Genomic DNA, 24,677 nt, shown 5'->3' on the forward strand with positions numbered 1-24,677 from the left:
GCGGGCGGGAGACCCGGCCCTCTCTCTCCCGCCCGTTTCCCCGCCGCGGGCCGGGCAGCCGCCGGGGTGGGTGCCGGGGGGCCGCGGGGCTCCCCTGACGCCCTCCGGCGGGTGGCGGCCGCCGTGCGCGGGAGCGTGGCCCCCTCGCTCTCCGCAGGGTCTTCCGTGCGGCGAAACCGCCCTCCGGTGGCGGTGGCGGCGGCGCGGGGAGAGGTGTGCGGCGCCGGGCGGGCCCGCCGCGCCCAGCCGGATCCCCGGAGCAGCAGCAGCCCTCGCCAGGTCGGTGCCTGCCCCGCTCGGGTGCGTGTCTTCGCCTCCCCAGACGGGCCCGCCCTGGTCTCCCGGGGCTGCGGCCCTCGACAGCCCCCTCCGTGCCGAGCACGCTTCGCCATCTGCGTGGAACCAGAGAGCCACTGCCCTTTCTTAAAGTCATTCTGAATTATTATTCCCTTAACGTTGCCTTCCCCATTCCCCTTTCTCCTCTGCTGACCAAGTGCCGTCGCCGTCTGGGGTGCGGCAGGACAGGCCCGCCGGGTGCCCAGGGCCTGCACAAGGCCATGAAACTGCTGCCCCTCATGGACCCCCCTTCCCGAAAGGACTGGTGCTCCCCCGGGGGCTTTTGGGCTGTGAGGCCTGCTGGACTCTCCTGAGGAAAGGCGCTTCCTTATGTGTTTTGGGTTTTTTTTATAAGCTAAGTTAGTGTTCTAAGTTATAAGAAGTGTTCTGTGAGAGCTGGGCTTGGTTTCTAGGTAAAAATTGGTCATTCTTTATCAACAGCTCTGAGTTCAGAGGCAGCATTTACAACTGGGATTGTGTAAAAATGTGTTTAGAGAATAGCTGGAGACAAAATATGATCACCGGGTTAATATTGGGAAGTGCTTCAGAAGCCCTGAATCACTCCTTAGCTTAGCTCCACTTTTTTTTTTTCTTTTCCCCATGAGTAATTAAATTATGAATACTGTACAACTGAACATCTTTTTGGATTTCAAGCTGTTATTAGCTGCTATTTAGACGACTTGCAAATCTGCCAAACACACATATCTGACATCTTTACACATTACTAGCAGTGTCTCGTTATTTGACATCCAGGAACGCGCAGCAGCCAGAATGCATGGATGTTCACAGCAGCTTGGCAGTTGGAGAGGCAGAGAATCTGTGGCAAGTCTCCCAAGTTCCAGGGAAAGCTTGCTTTTCCTCTTCTGCACTGTGAAGCTATTCTTAATGAAGTGGATTTCACTTTTAAACCATTGACTATTTCTGTTTGCACATTTTTACTCCAGAATAAGGGATTAAAATAAGAAAAAGACTGTCCAAACAGGAGTCTCAAGCTGCTGATTCCGTATTACTAAATACCTTATACCGTAACAGTTTTATTTCTAGCTAGACAAACGCTAAACCTTTTCAGGAAGGTACAATGTCAAGGTTCCAAGTTAACTGTTCTGTGAAAATAATACCTTTACTGTAATTTTTCCAAATGGTAGTAACTAGTATTTGGGCAGTAATCTAAGAAAGAATATGAGGTTACAGGCAAGGAATTGTTATAGGAACATAAATCACCTTTTAATATTATTTTCCTTTCTCATCATTGACAGCTTAAATACTCTAGGAAGAAAAGAAATGTCATAGCAATCTCCTTATCCTGTTTTCAGGTGGAAAGCATTTAATGCAACAATAGAAAAGTAAAAGCTTTTTTTTAAATGTTGAGGAAAAATTCAATGCAAGACTGTATATCTATGCAAGACTATATATCTGGGGAGGGAACCATCTAGATTGGTCTAGCTCAAGCACCATTATTCTTTTGAGTTGAAAACATAGTTATAAAATAGTTTGGTGTCAGAAGATGTACCTTATTTGGTGAAGGCATATGTCCTAATATGGCACACCCAGTCCAGGTGTGAACATAACTGAAGATCAAACACTGACACCGTTGCCTTTTGCCTTCCCAGCCATGGCAGGGGGAGTTCAGGTTTTGTGGCCAGTATATTTAACTGACGGCATCCAGTTGTGCTAGCCACTGGTGGACTTCTTGGTTTTGGTGATAGGGCTCTTACTGGGACAGAGTATTTTGCTGAGGATTTAAGAAAAATAGCAGTTGTTGTAAGATAAAAAATACAGTCAGAAGCACTAGCAACAAGGACGTTATTCTGCTGCGTAAATGTTAAGTAATAACAACCCAAGAATATCCACATGCTTTAAATGTGTTAAGTGTGTTGTGTGGCAGGAGGCCAAAGCTCAAGTCTTCAGTCATCTGGGAAGTGTAAGTGGCCTGCCTAATTCCTATGGCTTTTTAAACTGTTTGGTTTTCCATAATAGCTGCAGGGTTTCGGAGCAGGGTATAGCATAAGATCAGGTGGTTGAGTCTGAATTGCCTTGTTTAGACTTGCTGCCACATAGTCCTTGATCTTATAAGAGAACTTTTGCGTGCGTGAATCCAACTGCAGTTATGATATTCAAACGTGGTTTTAAATACCATGTTAAACCTAATTTTTCAGACATGGTTTTAAAATACCATGTTCAATTTTTTTTTTTTTTTTACATCTGACTTATTTTGCTTATCTTGAAATGGGCATTTTAGGATGAAGCTTAATAAAATGTATAAGGTTTTTGTTACAGTGTTTATGAATGGTTGAAAGTTCACGCCTAAAACCTGTCTCCTTAAGCAGCATGTGTGCTTTGATGTTTCTCCCTTTTTAGTGGGAGGTAAAACCCTGCTCAGCTGCAGAGTACCAGAATGGGAAAGCTTACTTGAAACATTACTTGCAACTTTTTTTTTAACTTTAAAAATTATTTTCAAAGATGGCTACAAACTCTAACAACTTTACCGGTATAAGCTCATTAAGCTGAATGCATCTAATAGGCTAAGGTGAATTCTCAGTGTATGCATACATGTTCTTTTTTTATCATTTAATTCGTTTAGGTCCAATGATGACAGTTCTCTTGAGAGGCAGCCAGTTTCTGCAGAAAACTTGTTCCAGCATTTAACGCCACAGATACCTGAAGTCTCATGAAAAGAAAAAGCAAGTTTCTCGATGACTAGCAAAGTGAGTCCTAACTTTACAGTGAATGATGCTCTATGAAAACAAACTTTGTGAAACTTTATCAAGATTTGAAAGTAGTTTGATGTGTAATGAGGGTGGCTCCAACCTGTTACATTGCAGAACGGGTATATTTTCAGCCTTTCCAAGCCCTGTCCCCATGTGTGTGGAGTGAAGAACACAAAAAATCCCAGCCACAAACATCAGGCCTTGTGGACTGTAGTCTGTGAGATACTGCATGATTTTATTCACTTCTAGATTTTATTCACTTTTATTCACTTCACTTCTTCACTTATACCTCAGTATTACTTCTTCCTGTTTCCTGAATTTGCTGTGCATGTGAGATGTTCCAAATGGTCTTAAAAATTTTCACCATCTTTCTTGTTACTGGTTCTACATCTGGCTTTAAATACTAAACGGGTGAACCTACTAGTATAGTACTTATTTTGGTTTTGTTTTGTTTTTTAAACAGGGCATTTGCTCTGGCTTTTTTCCTTAATAGCTAGTTGATTTTAGACTCCTTTATATAAGGCATTATTAACCTTCAGAGGAGTTAAATTATCATCAGAATGAATAGGATATCAGCTGGTTTTTGTCAGCAGGAAGTTTCAAGGAATAGTAATAGGTAATTCTGCATTTAAAAAAAAATTTCTTCAATTTAGTAGCAGTTAGCCTTCTAAGTAAATATTAAAATTCCAAATGGGATGGATATTTCAGCAGGAACAAGAAATATCCGGAATTATTATAACTGGCTACAAGATAATACTTTTAAAGGTCAAACCCAACCCTCCCTTGCTTTAAAATTTAAGCCATATTGTACTATTGTGTTTCATTTTGGGGATTTGGGGGGCAGGAGTACCCTACATTTGCCTTGTGCAAGTTTCTTATGCTTTCTGTCTTTGCTTTGGAGTATTAAATAATGCAAACTGTTTAACACTGTGTTGAATCGCTAGTTAGTCTGATGGGCTAGCTAGATTCAGGTAGACCTTAGAGCTCATCTGGAATCTGAGTCATAAGTGACTTCTTTTTCATAACATTATCCTGAAATTAGTTGCATAGGAAGCAACATTATATTTATGTTTTGTAAGTGTGAGTAGAGCGTTCAGAATCTGGGCTAGTACCATTAAAGAAAGTACTGTTACTTTATCGGCATAATGTTGAATGTGAAAATCAGAGTTTTGGTCTTATGGGCAAATAAATTGCTTGGTTTACTTTACCCTGTAGCAGATTGCTGGCACCTCAGTATAACTGGCAGTCTCAGCCTACCACAACCTCAGACTAAAATGCTATAGGATATAAATCTGGAGTGTTGCATATTTGTCAAGAGCTAATGAATGCGATGGACCACAAAGTATTTTTCGTTCTTGGAAGTCTAACTTCTCTTCTGTAAGCAATAAATATAAGTAAGCATTGTACAGTTAATGTCTTATTCACACTGGCTATATTTATTTCTTTGCGTTTGGCAGGTTCGTTTATGAGATTGGAAATAACTGTGATATCAAGCATCTGTCTGGATGCAGAGGTCTTTTCACAGAGGATATTCAGCATTGGTAAACAGATTTGCAGATTTGCATGGGGTAAAAATGGAGGCAGAAATAAACTTCTGAAATTGAATCTCGGTCCAGGAATGATGGCTTCTCAGCTGTATACACATGCTTTCAATATCTCCCCAATAGAGAAGAGGAGATTGTGCATAAATGGAACACCATGGATTTGGCATCTCCTAGAAGAATGTGTCGAGAATGCGTGGGAGTATTGGAGCGTTGTCATAGGACTGATTTCCATTGTCTGTTTTCTGTTTGCTGCACTACCGTAAGTTTAAAGTCTTAAGCAGTCCTCAGATTCAAACATGAGTAATCTTGCCTGAAGCCTTTTTCAAAAGCTGCCTTTTTTTTTAATTTTATCTTGGATATGTTTCTCTATCTGCATAATACAGATATAATATGCCAGAGAAGCATGTTGTTCATGTTTGCAACAATATTTGGTGGTTGACAAATGCGCTTGATGTACTGTTCTGTTGTACTGACTTGACACTAATCTCTGCCACTTAGAGCAAATGAGAATAAATCACCTCTTCCCTCTTATCTTCTCCACCCTGAGATGTGTGTGCACGCGCAGGCACACTTGCAGCAAAAGCTGGCTCAGTGTTTATTTAAACCATGTGCTATGTCACCAGTACTGTTGTGCTGGCTCTTGCCAATGAAATTTGGACCGAGAAAAGGTCAGAAACAGCACGAGTTAGCACTTTGGTAGTGCTAAATCAGTTGCTGTTTGGTCGCTGGCACTGGGTTCAGGTTTCAAATATGTAGGTAGGAGATGACAAAGGAAAAGTAGAAATGCTCCCAGCAGGTGAAAACGCCTGAAACAAAATGGGATTGACTCCAAAGTCTGTCCCCGTAAGGGGGATATAATTTACTGAACTAGTAAAAGGGCTATGGAAATAAAGCAAAATAAAACCACTCTTGGTAAGCTGTTCAGCTTCAGAAATATTAGTTGAAATATTAGTTGAAAGGGGACTTTACATTAAAACTGTCATGTTAGTAAGCATGGAATTCATCAAGATATGTCTAATGGACTCACATTTGGGATTGCTTCGTAGTCCCCATTGTGAATCTGAATAACAGTTCTCCAATTTAGAGGCATAAGTGTAGTTGTCAACTCTTTTAGAAGCTTTGTTCGTTCTTAGCCCTTCTATGTTAAGTAATGATGTTTTTCTTATTTCAGTATTTTAAAGGCAGGTATTTACAGCAGATGAATATAAAATGCTTACGGCATAGTTCTGGTGTCCAGAAAATGGTATTTCAGTGCAGGCCACAAAAAAGGAGTGTATGCAAAGAGTAACAAGGTTGTGATTTGAGTCTTTTGTATGTTAGAGTAAGGCACAGTGAGCAATAGTGATACTGAGTTCTTCTTCGAAAGGTAAGTGGAGTATTGCTGTGATAGGTCTCTTGTGGTTAGAGTTTTAATCTTTCTTTATTCAGATTTTGAAATCTGAGTATTTCTGTACTTCTGAGCTTACTAAACATTTTTTGATTACACTATTTTACAATTACTTCTGGAATTTTTGCCAGTCAAATCTACGTTGCCTGTCAGAATGGAAGAGTGGATCAAGCGCTTTCTTTGGGCTTTCTGCTGTGTTGGATAGCTGGAGATCTTACAAATTTCATAGGCTGCTATTTAACAAATCAACTGTCAATTCAGGTAATCTGTCGATATTCCTACTTTTTGATTTCTCCTTTTCAAAATGTCTCTTTAAACTCTAGGATAACTTAAAATTGCACGACAAAGTACATACTGGGAAATAAAATAGTTTTGTATTCTGTTCACTGATCTCCCATCTATAAAATAAGTGAGAATTTCCCAAATATTTTTTCCGCAAACATTGGGAACATTGATACTGTTACTTGTTATAGGAACCATTTCACACTTGTAATTAACATTCAAAGAGACTTACTGGGTGCTACTCAATGATGAATGAAGTGGGGAATTGTCATCTGAGCTTCAGCTTCAAAGTAAGCTTGCAGGGCAAATAGGGCTGGAAGGAAGTTTTGTTGTTTAGCTTGTAATAGGTCAAGTTGTTTTGGGACAGCTACTCTTTAAACTTCCTCTTGTTTGGTTGGTTGGTTGGTTTTTTTTAAGACAACTGTTTATTAACAAGGAAATACTGTTCAACAGTTCAAAGCCGTTAATGTCTGACTAGTTTGAAAATATATTTTCTTCTTTAAGAGGAGAGTTTCTCTGAAGGGAACAGTCGTTTTCAGCAATACCTTAATTGCATCCGAAACTTTCTTATCTGCGGTTTTTATTTTTGACTCTTAATTAAAGGAGAAGGAGGTATGTGTCAGCCACCTGCAGAATTTTTCACAAGCTGGAGATGGACCCAAGGGCGGACAGAGTTGTCTTCTCTTTTACAGCTTAATGTGTGGCGCTAACCATTCCATCTCCCCATTATGAAATGGGGAAGAGACAATGTCGATTGAATCTTACTGAGAGAAGAGGCACTGAGTAAGATTAGTAGCTTCTGAAGTGCTGGGAAACTAGGTGGAACAGAATTAAGCTTCTGGGCAGGAAGGATTTATCAGTCTGCCCAGGCAGGAATTTGTGCTATGCATCCTGGAAAATGACCAGCTATTGCAATTGTGTGAGCAAGTCCCTGTTGCATAAGGTTTACGCTGTATTCATCTGCAGCAGTCTAACTTGTTTTGTACTGGAAACACTTTCTTTTTTTTTTTTTTTTTTGACAGTGCTTCGCTATTTGTCATTCACATCACGATTATGAAGCAAAATTTCCATGCAGTTAAGGTATTTTGATCTATTCATATACTGAACAAGCAAATGTATCTTCTCTTTCAGATTGTCACTGCCATTTTTTATGTTAACATGGATATAATTATGATTTCACAATTTGTCTACTATAAGCTCAAGAATCAGAAGATGACAAAATGTAAGGTTTTTCAACAATTAAGATGTTCTCCATAACGTAGCACATTCTTTACTGTGATATTTTCTACAGTGTTTAAATAAATTCTTTTCAGAGGGATCAAAAATAGAGTGCACAAATTCTGTTTGAAGTTGTTAGGCCTGTTGCTTCTAGTTTTCTCAGGCTCTTGTGAAAATCCTGCCCTTTCTCTTCTCTGCCTTCCTTTCTCTTTTCTTAACCTACATAATATCCGTAAATATTTTCCATGTAGTACTTTCAGTTTATATAGACATACAAAGTGCAGTAGTTTTGTGGAATCTGGTTCCATATTTTAACTTAGTCCATGTTTTTACTATCTACTTACAGCTATCTAAATATATGTATAAGTTGAAAGCAAGCGTTATTTCTTTGTGTGGTTCAGTTAGTTTCCTCCATGTTGATTGAAACCGGACTTTATTTGCTTATAGCATAAAATATCTTGACATCTTCATGTGTTCTGTTTCAATACATACAGTTAAAAAACATATTCAAGGGGAATGAAATTACTTGAGTTGTGCTTCATAAAATCCTGGCAGTAGTTGTCGTATTCAGCCTACCAATGGATTACTGTTTTGACTGAAATGGAAGACAGAAAGCTCTGTTCACGTTGTATCAAATCAAAAACATTAACTCATCAATCTAAAAAAAACCCCAAAGTATCAAAGAAAATCCATGGTGCAGCAGAGGTAACAAAAAGCTGAAGTAAAACAGATGCCTGCCCAGCAGACTAAATAGGGATAAAGCAGATTCATTCAATATGGAACTGATAATAAACCTGGAGATAGGTCAGTGCTGAAGATATTTCCTTCCTGCTGGCTACTCTTGAAAACAAACACAGGCTTTTGTACATTTTAACTGCCAGTGCCTGTTTCAGCTCAATGGATTGCATAGCTGGAGAGGGAGGCATGGTACTGTGATTAAAGCTGTGAAAGAGGGTTTTTCAATACCCAGTTCTGGAGCAGTTACCCTAGACAAGTTGGTCAATTTTGCCTCTCAAAGTGCAGCCTGTGGAACAGCACTATCAAGTCTGCATTATTTAGGCTACAGGTCTTCAGGACAGACTTACTAACACCATACAGCAATTTGTTCCACTGGTAACAGTGACTGCAGGACTTTACCAGCATCTTGTAGGTACAGAAGATGGCATAGCTCCAGAGTTCTGTAGGTTTGTCTGCCACTTTCAAGTTGTCTTGTAGGTGTTTATGGAGACTTGCTTACGTGGAGTCTGTGTCTTTGAATATGTGAACCTCGATAAGGCTCAATAGCTAACCATGGACATAGAGACTGGTCCAGCAGAGCACTTAGATTACATATTTATCTTAAAAGATATTTTTGCTAATTTAAATTTCAAATATCCTTGCTTTTGCAATTTTTAATCAAGATGTGCTGAAAGAAACTGTTACATTCTATTCTACTTAGCAGTTTTCTGTTTATCAGCTGTTATTTAGTAGTAAACTATTAGGAGTTAATATAAGAGAGAAGCTGAGTATGAAAATTTTCTCTCTTGGTAGCAATGCCCATTTAAGGAGTTCCCCTCCTGTTCTTGCACTGCTACCCTCAGTTGTTGCATGAAGACACAGCACAGCTATGATAGTGAGCAGGGGTGGGCACAGAGCCCAGAAGAAAGAAGTAGACTTACATTGCTGCCAAGAAAAAGATACATGAAATTGTACCTTTCAATTTACATATTTATATTGCAAACAAAAAGTAACCTTAAATCCACAGCAGATGTTATTTTTCAGCTAATTTATTTGTATGTCATTCTAGGCAGCAAAAGTCTGAAGAATTGCTGTATAACCTGGATCGTGGTGTGTATAGCACTCTGTGTTATTTTACCCTGTCAGCTGTTACTAAGAAACCAAGACCAGAGTACAGTAATCGAAAGGAGTAATGTAAGTTCTTACCTGCTTCCATTCCAAAAAAATCCCACCCAAAAGTGTCTTGAAAAGACTGTGTACTCTGAGCTTTAAAGAAATTTGCATGACGTTTTTAACAATGATTTAGATATCGTAAATGTGGCACTGTGTGGATGTTTTAACTATGGACCATACATCCCAAAATAAAGAAGTTATAAGATTGCTGCTTTTAGCAGCTTCCTGTGTTTCAGGCTTATTCTGTCCCTTGGGTCATTAGGATGTGCTGCTCTGCGAAATAACATGTATACGTGTTGTGTTTCTGCTTGTGTTAAATACTGTAGACATCCATGTAGAGACTACACAGTCACAAGTGAAATCAATAAAAGTGGAAAATTACAATTGTACCTGCTGCTGCTGTCATTTCAGCAGGAAAGTTCACAGGCTATTCTAGCAATTTTATGGCCTCCATACTAATGCCAGTAAAATAATTGTAATCCAGCAACATTGCCCAGCAGGGAAGCAGCTTATTTTCAAAACACAGCTAGAGTGAGAGAACGAACAACTCTTAAACTGTGAAAAATGAGTATTTTGCTTTTTCCAGACAGGATGATTCATTTTTTTTAGTGGCCCTAGCTACAGTTCTGAGTTTTGGTTTGAATTATTGTGCCCAGGCTTTTTTAGCAGAAGGACTGGATTGATACTAGTGTCGTATCCTAAAGCCCGGCACTAGTTTTGATCTTGGTCACGGCTATGACGCAGCAGTGTGCATTGTTGTGAGATAAAGATTAAACCCTTTCTAGCCCTCTTTGGTCATTTGAAGAGCAGCACTGAACTGCTTTGAAAGGAGTCCTGTCCAGAAAATCAGCCAGTGGACTCTCAGTTGAATCCCCTGAAATGCCTGAAAACATTCTTGCCAAAATATATGTACCTTTCTTTTTCAGAACTCTCTTGATATGATGGAAATGTCAGGCTTCATTTGTGGCTATATATCCTGTGTGTTTTACTTGGGAAGTAGATTTCCTCAGCTGTATAAAAATGTAAGTAGGTTTTTGGCTAAGTACACTTGTATATTTTACAAAATACTCTCTGTTGCTTTACATGTTGGATTCTCCCTAACAGTGAGCCCTCTTGAACTCAAAAGCCTACTTTGCTTTTGTGACTAAAATGGTAAAGAAAAAAAATTGGGTTTTTTCCCATTCAGAGGAGGATGGTGAGAATTTTAGGAAAATGATGGACTTGGATTGATGGAAGAGGATTGATTGGTCGGGGAAGAGGAAATGTTTACAGTTGGATTTATCAGATATGAGCAGGAACATGCTTGGTGTGATTGTTGTCATGAGCAAGTGATATCTCCCCTTTTCTTTCTCCAAACTATTCTACCTTAAGTAACCAACCATAGGATCAAAAGTTAGAATTGGAGGAAAATTAGTTTAGAATTTTAGCCCCTTTTCACAAAGATGCCATTACTGACTTTTCCCCCCCCCCCACAGCCTCTTTACTATCAGTATATTAAAAAAAAAAAAACAACCTACCAAAAGCCCAGAAGGTTTTACATTGTCACTTGTAAACAGGCATTTGAATTGATTATGGAAATGATTAGTTCATTGCCAAGCCTATTCATATTCCCCCTCTACCTTTTCCTTCACAGCTGGAATACCACAATATTTTCAAAAAGGTCTAGTAAACAGACTGATAGAGCAACAAATTTCTTAAGAACTAAGTATCATTTGGAAGCAGATTGCACTTGCATAAAGATTACATTAACCAGAGCTGCTTCTAAGAACTGTAACAATTTCTGTAGTTTTCAGTGATATGTGCTGAAAGTACTGAGCTCGGAGGATTCAGAGCCCAGGAAGAGATGGACAAGAATGACTGAAAGTCTTTGGATGTGTATAGATAATTTTGGCATTTTGTACTGTAGCTGGCTACTGTGATACATGTTTTAACATTTCTTTGTATTTGTAAAAACTTCTTCATATTTAGTTCCGAAGAAGATCAACAGAAGGCACCTCTTACCTGCTGTTTGCATTAGCCATGATGGGAAACTGTACGTATGGACTGAGCCTTGTTTTAAAGATGCCAGCTGCTGAATCCTTCCGGGCCCTCTACTTTTTACACCATCTTCCATGGCTCATTGGGAGCTTTGGAGTTCTGTTTCTAGACATTTTTGTATCCTTTTCCTGTTTCTCGGGATAGGCTTGTTAAAAGTAGATAAGAAATTAAGTGGATTTTCTTTTTTTAAATAAAAAAGTTTTTGTATGATTCTAACCTGATCATAAAATCTTAACTTCTTTCTGAACAATAATTTGTACGCTTTTTATAATAATATTTCTTGATAAGAATAACAAGTTTATAGAAAATATCTACATTAAAGCTACATTGCACAGGTTAATTTATGTCTTATAGCCAATATGTAGTATACTAAAAGTTGGGGGGAGGAGTTTTGTACGTTGTGCTGTTTTTCTTACATTTGCTGTCTGATACACGTAAAAAAAAAGGCAAACAAACAAAACTAACCCCAAACCTGCTTGTTTTTAAATGCAAATATAGAATTATAGCTTTGAGAATTTGGTTAAATTGTAAATGTTATTGCAAGATTGCATTAACGTCAGAGACAAACAATGAGGTTTTGGCAAACGTAGTTTCAGAAAATAGCACTTAACAAAGAAACGCTGCAGCTACCCTTAACTGTATGATTCGGGGCAAAATCAGAGGTATTGAGACACTGAGCGCCTCTGAAAACCAGCAGCTATGCTCATTGACTCCTGCTAAGGGCTAACTGACTACACGGTTATGTAGATTAGCATGCCAGTTTCTTGAAAGTCCTGAGCAAAATTGAAACACTATAATTTTTTATTCTTATATTCAGGGGACATAAATAAGGTACCCGCATCATATTAGTTATTGTTAGTCGTGCTCTTTCTAGATTGAGCTTTAACGTTCTGTGATCAAGAAATTAAAAGCAAAATGTTTAGAGTAATATTGTACTTTTGCTTTAAAAGCCTAGTGAATGGTAATGTGCTGGTACTTCCTGTTTGCTGTAGGTTTATAGTCACTTGTCTTGTTACTACAGCTTGTATTTCACTTAAAATAGTATAAAGAGGAGATTTTCTGACTTTTCTTTAGTTTTGTGTCTGAAAACATCTTGGTACTTAGCTCTGTGAACTCAACCTATAAAACAGGACAAAATGAAGAGTGATTTCAGGACCATGCTGAAGCATATTGTGTTAATCCGTTCCATATTAAAAGGAAGTTCTTTACCAGATTTACCTGGAACAGTTCCAGAAGTTATGATTCCCAGGCATCGGTCTTGTCTTTCTGATTAAAGTAATTTCATAAGCCACTCCAATTAGACTAGCGATGGGACAGCCAACCCAGGCCTTTGGATGGACTGTTAAATTATAATGTCATTCAGAATAGCCATCTGTGCTTTTTGCATCTCCAGCCATGGCGATTTAAGTGGGCAGTTTAGTTAAACATTCGGCATTGTGGGAACATAATACTTCACTACAGTGGCGAGACTAAACTGTGGTTCGTGGCCCGTTTTGAAATAAATTGTAGTTTTATCTTTTATGAGACAATGCAGTTTCTTTTGCATGAGCGGACTGCAGGGGTTCAGGGTTGCTAGCCCATGTGGCTGGTTTGAGCGCACGGGCCTTTTGTTCCATGAACGAAGTAGTGACTCTTTCTCCCACCCTCAGCCCCCCAACTGGAAACATAAACCGGCCAGTATTTATTTACCCAAAAAACCCTAGAACTTCATCTTGATGACCCTTACAGTACGTTATATGCATATTTGCAGATGCCTTTCTATGATGTACTCTGAAAAGGAACTTGGCCACAAACCTCCCCCCTCTCTGACCCTGCCCCAGGATTGCAGTGCCAGTGTGCACATGACATTCATTTCTGGGTTCTGTCTTGATTGGAGTCTGAATCCAATCTTGCTAATAGTCCTCCAGTTCAAATTATATTGAAAACAGATGCTTCCAAATCATGTTGAGGAGCTTATAGGAATCTAGTCAAGTATATAGTGTTAGTTGAAAATGTATGAAGTATTTGTAATCAAGAGAAAACAAAAGCAGACCTCCTGCTTTGAGAAGCCCTGAAGGTATGGAAGTCAATGTTTTTAAAGAGAACTTCATTACTGTCTCTCGCCAAGCAAGAAAATAAAAATATCTAACAAAGTGGTATGTCGTGTTGGACCAGAAAACAAAGAACAGGATCACCTGGGTTTTGGAAAACCAAAAAGTCCTAATTTCTAAGAGGGAGATGTTTTATAATTGATCATTTGTGTAACAGACAGTCTCTGTTTTGAGGAGTAGTTGCAGAAATTGCCTAATTCTAGTAGACTTTATTCCTGATAGTGTCCAGAGTTTCATTAGCTGGAAAGTAAACTCTGATTTCTTAAGGTCCAAGTGAGGATGAAGAGTTCGCTTACTCTGTGTCTGCTGCAGTATTCTTTTGCTTCCATCTGACATGGGTGGCATTGACTATTTTTAGAAACAAATGGACTCCAGATCGTAGCTGGAACAGCAGCTCCAGCGTTACTTAGCGCAGGATTACACTGGAGTTGTTTCAGCTCAGTTTAACAGGATAACACGGTCATCCTGTTTCCTTGGTGTCTAAAGTCAAAGTTATTTGGTTGCACAATAAGCCAGTTATTTTCAATAAATAATGGAAGTGCCCAATTGTTTGCAAAGTATGAATTGTCCTCCTTTTTAAGAGGAGTTTCATAGCATTACCCATTTGAATTAGAAATTGGACACGATTTTCTTTTGCAGGAAATGTTTCCTTCCAACTGCTGCTTTGCAGTGGAAGGTTGTTGGAGTTTCTCAAGAAACCACAAAGCCCAGGGTTTAAATGGGCCTGATCGGGCGCCTTGTCAGTCAGAGACGCTTAGTCCGGGTTCGCCTATTTTAAGGTTCCATGGTGGACCTTATTAGAGCTTTATTTTATGTGCATGATTACTTCATGTTTCACTTGCACACCAGGATGCAATACTACATATTTTAAAATACTAAATCAGTTGATGAGCAGTTCTGCCCTTAGACTTTTAGCGGCAGCCATCACTAAGCTTCCGAGAGACTGAATCTAGTGCAAGTTTTTCCAGAAAACTGTCCTTTTCTGTAAATCTACTACCCTCTTTCACCCTGCTTCCTTCCTCCCCTGCTCCCACCAAAGCCAAACAACTCTGCTTTGTGTTTAGTTCAGACAAAGCCCTTTACCAAGATTTTTGCCTTTTTTTTTTTTTTTCATTTGACATCACCCTATTGTCAGAGAACTGTGTTCTTCTTTTCATTAAGCGTAGCCAGGTTGTTACTAGATAGCCAAAGTTTATTCAGCAAGAGCCAAGCTGTTGTACACAGACTCTTCTCTTGCACCTTTTGTGATTTGCAGGGCAACCACTTGGAATCCATTATATACTTGTACAAAACATCACGCTTTGTAATTTAATTACACTGTGAAAAGAATATAAGTCTGACCGGACAATTCATCCAGGAGAGTTTTCCAGCCAAACATACAACAACTTCTCTGCGCTCCTGTAAATACCCACTTTTGTCTCAAAACTGTTTTGGTTTTTGAATTGTCATTAAATTGTTTAATTTAATGAAACAAATTTGATACACTAGCTCAGTGGCTGTCATGAACTTTACTCTGAGAAGTCAGTTTTGTTGCCTCCTCCACTTTGGGCTGTCTGCATGCTTAGGTCTTAAAGTTTCCCCCAGAAAGTCAGACCTGAGCAGCAAGTTAGTTCCTATATTAAGTAGTCTTGGCAGTTTAGCATTTATTTTAAAAATATGAGCAGCTGTGTACATATGCTACAAAAACATGTTCTGGGAATACTGTTTGATAAGCTCCACGTAACTTGTGTTTATAATTTATTCCTCCTTAAAAGCTCTGTTGCTGTTGCCAACTTGGTGGCTAAGAGTGATAACACACAGTGCTACAGCCCAGGCTTGTCCCAAGCCCACAGTATGATTTCAGCAAATTTGATTCCCAGTTCACAGTTTCTTTTTCCACCAGTGCAAATATTAAGACTTGGGGAGGTGCTCAGCTGCAAGTACAGTAAGGCCTATAAAAAAGAAAAAGGCAGGAAATTTAAGTGGTAGCTATATACGCTATAAAACTAATTTGCTAAGCTCCAAGAAGAAAGCATTCCCCGCATAATACTATAGAAAGACTAATAAGGAGTGCTGACCTGCTGTCTCTGAAGGAAATCCTGTCTAGTCTTTAGTTGGGGGGCCTCAGAGGTGGGATGCTGGAAAGCTTTGGGAAGGTGGGATATTTCTTGGGGCTCTGCCTAGGATGTAGAGAATTTCCTCTCCATTCATCCAGGCCTCCCAGAAAGCTTTTTTTTTTTTCTCTCTCCTTATTTTTATAAATAATTACATACATTAGCCTCAAACTTCTCACAACCATTGTCTACCAGCCAAGTTCTTTTAACTGATCTAAAGTGTTCCTGCTAGAATTCTGTATCTCGGATTTCCTCCCAGAGAAACTATTTCATTTTTAAAATGGGATTTTATGTGTACAGTAGTGGTGATCCAGGCTGTATGAAAACTGAATTTATATGAGCATACGTTGGAATTCGTACAAGGTACCTGGGTATGCAGATGACCACTTGTTTGTACACCACATACCTTTAGACATGCTGGCATGCAGATCCTTATGTTGGAGGCTCCCTGCTTGACCTCATCTACTGCACCTACTTCCCCCCATCTAATGCCCTTCTCAAAACTTCCCTCGTCAAAGGTGGATAGCAAGTAATGCTGGGCTTAGCACAGTCTGCTGCTGAAATCACTCCATCTTTTAGAAAAAGAGACAAAAAGTGCCCAAAGTGAGCAAAAAAAGGTAGGAGCCGTAAACCTGCCGTACGGAGAGTATTGCCGCTTTGCCGGCTGGTGGTGGTTTGCCTTTGTGAAGACAGGCTTCTGGTACCTGCTGCTTTGCATTTCACGGCATTTCCGTATCGATTTACTGTGACTAGGAAATCCTTATGCTGTAAGATGCTATGCATATTTCCTAGACGACAATAGAAAAGAATACTTAAGGGAAGGGCATAGCTGGATAGGTTTCCATGATATCTTTATATCTTAAAATGGTATCTCTATCAGAAAACAAAGTGGTTTGTATCAAGTTCAGTACTCAAGTATAAAACTCAACTATCTAGCAAAAATTCTGAAGAGTAAGGCATCTCTCCCATCCATTCCAAATGCACACCCTTTTTTTTTTTTTTAATTTAAAGGCTATGTATGCTCAATGTCAATAATTTTGTTGGAAGAAAGGACAAGAAAAAGGACAAGTACATCCTTGTTAATTCTTTTAAGATCAGCAGTATTTCCAATGGTCTCTTTTACAACAGAAATAAATAATTAAGCCTAATTGCACAATTCTGTGTTGAAAACAACATTGAGTCATAGTGTTGTGCGTGCCAGTGCTTGTAAATACCAAACCGCCTAGAATTTTGCAGGACATGAGAATTTTACTTTCTGATCAGAGCTTGCTGATCTATTGCTAAGAGAAGTTTTGAATAACTTCCCCTCCTTACCAGCATCCGCCCTCAGCCCAGCCCGCAGTGTTTAGACCACTGAGGCTGCAGCAGTACAGGGCAATATGTTTGATTCCACATTGTTCCTAGATTAACCTCCTTTTAATAATTTCACACTTAAGACCCTTGCAAGCATGAGGATGAGGTAGTAAAAGACACTTTCATGGGTGTTTGAGCCATATAACCAAGGGGATCTGAAGTTTTGAGTTAGAATTTTTCTGTATGTTCCCTTTTCTAGTGTAGCAAGTAAAATATGATTCAACGTTTTGCCATAAAGAAGTACTGAAAATGAGCGTTAAGTAGGATTTGGGAAAGGTTATATGCTAATGTAGAAAATTCCACAGTCGGGATTAAATAAATGGATAATACTTACACTACAGTACATGAATTAGATACAGCAAGTTTTAAGCTTTCCTCTGTGGACTGTGGTACTCGGAGTCTGTGCCAGAACTAAATGGATGGCTGCTTTTATTCTGCATGGCTTATTTGGGTTTTAATTGAAAGCAAGTACTGCAAATGCTACCTCTGTATCCTAGTGAATGATGTCCTTACCCAAAAATAACAGGTGACTGTGCAATTCATCCTGTATCGTCAGCAGAAGGCAAGACGATCCGGTTTAGTGGCACTGGAAGTGGAACCATTGCTGGTGAACGAGGAGACTGCCTAGTGTCGGGCTGGATTCGGCTCCTGTTTTCATGGGATTTTTGCTCTTGGATGACTTTGACAAACAGTTAAGATTGCAGTTGCTTAGGGACCAAATTTATTACTTACTTTTTATTATTTATTCTGTCATTAATTTGTCATTACTTATTTGCAAATGACATGCCAAATATAAAATATTTAATACTTACTGTGTTGTTTCAGGATAGACACAATTTTCTTTTCCTGATTTTTTTCTGCATTTTAGCTGTTTCTCCCCGAAGTGTGTTATGGAGTCACAGCAATAGGTGCTGTAGAAATATTTATTTGCCATCATGATACAGTGCATGTCGTGGGATGACTATTTATTTTTGGATGAACATGTACATCTAGTGAACAGTAGCGTGGCAGGTTTAAAAACAGTGGTTGGGATTAGCCACGTGCCTTGAACCCAACCTGGAGTTACAGACCGCTCAGTCCAGTTGCACTGTATGTAAGATTTGGGCTTTTTTATTCCTACTCACTTTTGTATGCAGCAGAAGAAAAAACATCCTATAATTAAGTAACGTCAATGCAGAGGATCCATTATTGATGCAAAAGCAGAATCCTGGTGTAAGTTGGTGGGAGCCTCATGTACAGCTCATTGCAGAGTATCACTATGCATTTTATTTTTAAGAGTTAAAGCATTTATACATCAATACCTGTGTGTTCCAAGGAATATAATTACTTTATGTCATATATACCCCATATAATGTTTTTGTACAACATGCATTTTCTTTTGCAAGCTTCTGGTTTAGATAAGTACCACAGGGAAAAAAAAAATTAGAAGCTAAGGAGACTGTACCTTGCAACTGTGGATTTTTTGCAATGCTGTGTTGTGTTTGAAGAAAACTTTAATAAAATTATCTCAGAGAATACACTTGTTAATATTTCATTGAACACATGTATAATGATTCACTCTTCAGTATATAAGTTTGTGAACAAAGGGGCTGGTTTTTTATAAAGGCTGATATGAGCATTTTATACACTTGTGGGCTTATCCTGAAGCTCATTCCCTTTGATTTCAGATGACTGTTAAAGGGACATGGTTTCAGTTTTGCTTTTAAATAATAAAAACAAATAAATAATAAATTTATTTTTAAATAAGAAAAGAAACTAATGAGTGCCGTTCATCGTATCTAAATTGCTGCCAAAAGCGCACACTGAAAATTAAGCATTTTTCTCCCTGAACTTGTATAGGACTTCACGTACCACTGATAAAAACCCATGGAACGGGGTTGGGGTGGCTTTGGAGGGGTGGGGGGCAATCTCATCCCTGCTGCTGTATACAGAAATTCAATTTCAACTTCTGTTGCAGCAGTAGCTTCCACGACTAACTGAACTCTGTGGGTTTGCTAGAAATGAACTGGGTCCCATCAAGCGAGGACTGACTGCGAGACGGTGGGTTAGGTGGCAGCGGCACAACGTGCCGTGGAAGGATAAACCCGTTCCGGCGGCTCTGTAGGTCCGCGTGTCTTACGGTCCTGCTGCCCGCCGAAAACACAGCCTGGTAATCCCCGCATCGGTGGTGTTGGTTTAGGCGGTGCCGCAAGAGCTGAGCAAAGGGGATTTGCTAAGTCGTGTTGTGAAAAGCCGAGTCCGAGACGTTCCACAGCTCTGCGAGACGCTGAGGGTTTGTGCGAGACCTACCCCAATGAAGTCGGTTACTTCGTTCGTCTCAGCGCGTATGTCGAGCGAACGTGCCTTCCCTGATTTCTGAAGCGAGCAGAGGGTATTAGACGTTAACCTTTTCAGTACATAAATTAGAATGCAATTTGTCGTACTCGCAGATTTATATGCTGTATACATGAGATTATCAAACTCTTGCCTGGCTGGTGATTGAAGCCATGACTTGTTACTTTTTAATGCAGTTAGAATTTATTCTTGCATCATTTCTTCAAAGATTATTTCCCTTTTTATTGCTATATGTAATCCTATTTTGGGATGTCTTTTTATCCCCGTTTCATACCGCTGTTTATTAGAACAGCCAAACAGGGGTTATATAAAGTTACTGTGATTTAATTTGAGAATTTTAATGGAAAATAATTTAACTTTTAAAATGTGAAGCAATGATAGTTATTTATTGATAGTTCATACATATGTGATATTTAGTATATGGGTTAACCGAATACTTGAGAAGACGCGATTTCCGATTAGCTAGTGGACTGCGAGAGCTGATCGAATACATACAGTTGTCCTGGCTGTTTCCTGTCGCCTGTCAGGATGTAAGGTCGCTGTCATCCCTTTGCTCAGCCCACAATTATTTTCTCAGAACCAGGCCCTGCCGTGTCAGAAGAAGTTAGAGCCGGGCCCAAATATACCAGGTTAGAGACTAAAGGGCGGATCCTGATCGCCTCGTTGTTAATCTCAGACAGGAAAATACAGCATGTAGCTTCTATCACAGCTACTTTGTTGGAAAGCAAAGTGTCTTAATCGTCTCGCTTTATGCTACTAATTCTTCCCCCGTGCTGCATGTAATCCAAGATTAACGGCATTATTTTCTAATTTTGTTTTTTTAACTATCATGGAAATCTCATTAACTAAAGGAAACATCTAAAATGTCTTCAGGGCTTTATGTTTAAACAAATTAATAATTTAACTAACAGAGTTCTCCATCGTCCACAGAAAATTCTTCCAGGCACAGAGTTACTCCTGGCCATTACACGTCGATTTTGATCACTTGTTTCAAGAAGAAAAATACGTACTTAATTCGCCACTTCTCACTATCTATTGAAATTGGAAATTTGCCAGTGTTTTTTCTAAATTCATGCTTGTATTCTTGCCGACAAAAAAAAAAAAAAAGATTTATTAGTCTGAAGGAAACAAGGTCGGTTCACCTAGGAGGAAGCATGGAGCAAAAGCTGCCACGGCTGGCGGCTCCAGGATCTCCCTCCCTCCCTTTCCTACTAACCAGCTTTTAGGGTCTGCAGCAGCTTATGGAAGCAACAGAAGATGCTCCCACAAGGTTTTTAGTACAATACCTTCTAGAGGGGGTTGTGTACAGGTATACCAGGAGTACAACAGGAAAAACCACCTTATTTTCAGGTTCAAGGAGCAGAAGCCAACACCGTGTCTCCCTTTGCCATCCGTGCCGTGACTGGACCTGTGCCAGGTTGTTGCTCTGTCTCCGGGAAGCCTCAGAGACAAGAACATCCTCGATCGGGCCTTCTTGTTCTAATTAATCCATCATTATTTGCTTACTTATTCCTCTGTAACCTCAGAGATGCAAGAGAAAGCCGTTGTTTGTTACAGTAGCAGTTATTACAGATATGAAATAGCATTTTCCTAACAGAGCAATGCTTGTGCTGGAGAAAAATGGCAGCTGTGCCTCCTGCCGCTTGCTTTGTTGCTGCTTCTTTGTGTGAATTCACCCGTCCATGATGTTTTAAGTTTATGGATGTTTAAGGGTTAAACACCTGGGCAGCACCATGTGTAAGAAGCTGCAGGTTAAGTTAATGAAAGCTTTAACGGAGGGAACCCTAAGAAACTGGTACCCACATCCAGGGCTTGGGTCCCTTCAGATGACATTTATTAGTACTCAGGTGACAGCCAACAAAGAAGACTTAATGGGTGACAAGGAAAAGAGATGGAAAATGCTTGGGCCAACAGCTGCGGTGAGCTGATGCCACGACACCGAGCCAGGGCATCGCAGGCCCATGAGATTTACCAAGAGAGGTAAATCCGTGCCGGCTGTGCCTGCTTCCCAAAGCGAGCACAGGCAATTCCCCCGCGGCACAAATACTCCCCTGGTTCCCTAATGGCAGAAGGCTGGGAAATTAATGCTCTGCACGTGAAGGAGGTCAGTGCGGTGGGTACGGGTGGGTAGGGCTGCTGGTCCCTGTGCGCAGGGGAGCGGAGCACGGAGCTGCTGCGGAGGGAGGAGAGCGGCGGCTCCGGTACCCAGCCGGGAAAGGAGCGGTGATGCAGCCCTGCTCGGTCCGCAGCCGCCTCCTGCTACGGGGCCGAGGTCTGGGTGAGATCCAGAGGTTTTGTTCCAAAAGCCGCTGGTACGGCTCTCGGCTGTGGACGTGCCCCTGCTCCCTGCAGCGGCTGTGCGGTCGGGAGGCTGGTGCTCCCTGGGCTCGGGGAGCCTCGGGGCAGCGTCCGTGCTGCCGGCAGAGCCCGGTTCCCACACCCCGTGCTCGGATCGGCAGCGGCTGCCACCGGGAAGTGCCACCGTGGGCACCGCTCGGCCCCGGCAAGTGACAGGGACGCACCCAGAGCTGCCTTTGCAGCACAGCCCTTCTTCCCGCGGGTCCAGATCCGTCCCCTGAAAGCTCCTCAGTGCTGCAGCAAGGCGTGCTCCAGCTTCTCCTCCAAATCCCGGTTTGTGAGCGTTTCCCAGCCGTTCTTCTGTCAGCTGGGGGTTAATGGGGCCCAACGCCACCAAGAGAGGTAAATACCACCACTGCTGTGTGCGTTTTAAGGAAATTTTAATGGTGGTAGGGACGATTCACGGACGATTCACGAGTATTAATAGCTTGTAGTACTTCGGTGTCCATCCATGTGGCTGCTTGCTAGATGCTGCTGAAAATATATGGCATGGAGACAGGGCATTGATTCATATCGTGATGAGGGGCGTCACCGTAATGTGCTCCAAACAGCTTTTAAATGATGACTGCGGGGGGGATTAAGACCAGTTTAATCCGACTAAATAATACTCCTAATGATAAACCATTAAAATCAAGTTGACTTTTAGATTCTAGCAATTGTATCAGACAAGGTGATTACACTCAACATCAGTATTGATAATCATTAAAATAGATTAAAGTATTGACTGAGAAATAAGGAACGCTGGTTGACTCTGGCAGAAGTGCTGGCTTGACTTCACAGCAGTGCCCCTCCTGCTCCCTGAAACTTCTCGCTGCTACGGGGAGGTTCAGGCAGGTACCGGTTCTTCATGAGCATCACGTGCCTCAAAATTAGCACCTATTGTAACGGCACATTTTATCTTTAAATGTCTTTGGAGGACAGGTTGCAGACTCCAGGAAGAAGCAGCATTGCATCATTTTGTCTGACTTGCTAGTGGGCCACAGGCTTGTACCCGCTCCTGCTTGGAGCCCAAGCCGTTGTTCGGCTGAAGGACGTCTTCCAGGGTCTTAACACCCCCAGAGGGAATGGTCCTCACTGGGAAATGAGCCTGTATTTCTCAGCGCAACCTCAGCGACTCTCTTTGCATTTCCTTCAGCAGCAGCCTGAACTTTCTCCTCTTAAAGGAAGTTCTTGTAGATACGTCCCGAAGTGACGCATACATGAAATGACTCAGTTCTGACGAAGCTGAACACAGGGACCTGCCTAAGCTACTTACTGGGGCCGCAGCATGAGCAAAGCCTTAGCCTCTGAGGTGGAGCGTAGATGGACCCGAGGTAGCCCTAAACCCACCAGCCCATGGGCCAGGCGCCTCGCACGGACTAACGCCGTCTCCTTAGGGTACATTGGCTCAACAGGAGGTAGGACACCGAGCTGAAACCGGTGCAGGTTCAGGGCAGGCTGGGGACTCCCCCAGGCACCACAGCCCACGAGGTGCGGACGGTGTGGGGGGGAACGCTGGAGCAGAGCGGTTGGGCAGGGTGACATGGTCCTCTGCAGCCCCTCTCCTCCGGGACTGTCCCCTAGCACGGAGATCATGGTATCTGCAGTAAAACCAAAGACTTTTGCAGGACCAGTAGTAAGTTAAGATAATGGGAAGGACCAGAAGCAGCCAAGGAAGGGGGGTGTAATGCTGGGGGAGAGGAGAGGGAGGTGTGTGTCAAGGGGAGGAGAAACCACCTAGTCAGAATTGATCTTTTTTTGCCGTAGGCAGCACTTGCTGCCTGATGGATTGGCCGTAACGCGGGAGCTTGATGTTAAAAATATCCTCCATATCAACGAGAGACGGGGTTTTGCAAGTGGGGCGAATGGAAGATGCAGAAGAGTTCTTGGGCACATTGGAGGAGAAATGGCTCAGTGTTCAAAACAGCTTCTTGGAAATAGTGTCCCGCTCCAGAGCGCTCTGCGAGCAGCCTTTTAGTCGGTGCTGTACCCTCCGCCCTTTGCTGTAATGCAGCCTGGCTGTATTCGGGGTGCTCTGGTGAAGCGTGGCTGCTGGTTTGCTCCGGGGATATTGAACACTCACTTGTCTGTGCCTTCAATTGCAAAGGGCTTTTTAAAATTGATTACTGGTCTGGCTCAAGTTATTGTATGATCCTGTAAATATAGAGAGAAGATGGGCATTTTATGATGTCTGACTTCCCTACAATATTTTTTTATTAAGTAAAGTGTAATGGAAATATTGGGTTTTCATTTCTTGCTTGCTTCTTTTCCAACAATTGCCAGTAAATCAAAGTTGCAAAAAGCCATCTCTCCCTCTGCGCTGGCAGAGCTAACGGCAGCCTGGTGGTCACTTACTTTTGGAAATGATATCGCCTTATTTCTAGGCACTCAGCAGACTTCAGTGCTGATGTATTGACCCTTGCAGCTTTCAGATCAAGGAAACAGCGGAGGATAGCATTTCCAGCAGAGAAGTGCCCATATTTTAAAATAAGGACTGCCAGTTACAGTTACGCCAGCTCGCTGAGATACAGAAGTGCCACGCTTAGAAAGCAAGCAAGTATTTCTTCCCCTCTTCTTCCAGCACCTCTGCTTGTTCGCCTGTCTCCATACAGCACACCAGGCGTGTTGGGTAGTGCAGAAAGCCCTGCGAGCCCCTAGCCACGGGGCCAGCGGGGCTGGGCTCGGGGCACCTCTCCCACCACACACCTCAGGCCCCACAGCTGGGTGTTTTGACCCTTTTTGTAGCATGGGCTCACTTGAGTTGGCCCTGGACAAATGTATGGAGTCAATGATGTCTCAGCGCATCCATGATCATTAACCTGGAGATGAGCCCTGCAGTACAGCCTCGTCTCTCAGCGCTCTGCCTGGGTGGCGAGCAAGCAAAAACTCATACGGAAGGAAAGTTTAAATGATGAACATAGAATTTTTTTCTGCATTTCTGTGTCTGTTTTTTAAAATACGAAAGCTGGAAGCTTTCTACAAGTCCTAAGGTGCTGCAGTCCTCTCTTGTTTATATATTTATAGTGAAGAAGCAAGAACTGTTTGGTGTCGGATGAAATGGTAACGGG

The 24,677-nt window shown here is 41.4% G+C and overlaps 1 protein-coding gene across 3 annotated transcripts; it reads left to right on the top strand.

The window, feature by feature from the left end:
• Positions 1–18,453, top strand: LOC142412111 (lysosomal amino acid transporter 1 homolog). 3 transcript variants are annotated; one of them, XM_075506787.1, is made up of 10 exons: positions 1–279; positions 2,918–3,041; positions 4,502–4,585; positions 4,712–4,847; positions 6,107–6,236; positions 7,389–7,479; positions 9,262–9,386; positions 10,292–10,387; positions 11,334–11,519; positions 17,465–18,453. In XM_075506787.1, exons 3-10 carry the CDS (start codon positions 4,510–4,512, stop codon positions 17,564–17,566), a joined length of 942 nt encoding a protein of 313 aa, XP_075362902.1. In that variant the 5' UTR covers positions 1–279; positions 2,918–3,041; positions 4,502–4,509; the 3' UTR covers positions 17,567–18,453. The 3 variants fall into 3 exon arrangements, with proteins under 3 accessions (XP_075362902.1, XP_075362901.1, XP_075362900.1); XM_075506786.1 differs by having other exon boundaries at positions 1–300; positions 4,502–4,847; XM_075506785.1 differs by having other exon boundaries at positions 4,502–4,847.
• The last annotated feature ends 6,224 nt before the right edge of the window (positions 18,454–24,677 follow it).

This window comes from Mycteria americana, chromosome 7, assembly GCF_035582795.1.
Source record: "Mycteria americana isolate JAX WOST 10 ecotype Jacksonville Zoo and Gardens chromosome 7, USCA_MyAme_1.0, whole genome shotgun sequence".
NCBI classification, from domain to species: domain Eukaryota; kingdom Metazoa; phylum Chordata; class Aves; order Ciconiiformes; family Ciconiidae; genus Mycteria; species Mycteria americana.

Excerpts from the sequence above, each read along its gene's own strand:
- LOC142412111 (XM_075506786.1), top strand. The coding sequence starts at position 4,510 with ATGAGATTGGAAATAACTGTGATATCAAGCATCTGTCTGGATGCAGAG. Across the intron at positions 9,387-10,291 it reads CAGTAATCGAAAGGAGTAAT|AACTCTCTTGATATGATGGA; the intron begins GTAAGTTCTTAC and ends TTTCTTTTTCAG. Across the intron at positions 10,388-11,333 it reads TTCCTCAGCTGTATAAAAAT|TTCCGAAGAAGATCAACAGA; the intron begins GTAAGTAGGTTT and ends CTTCATATTTAG.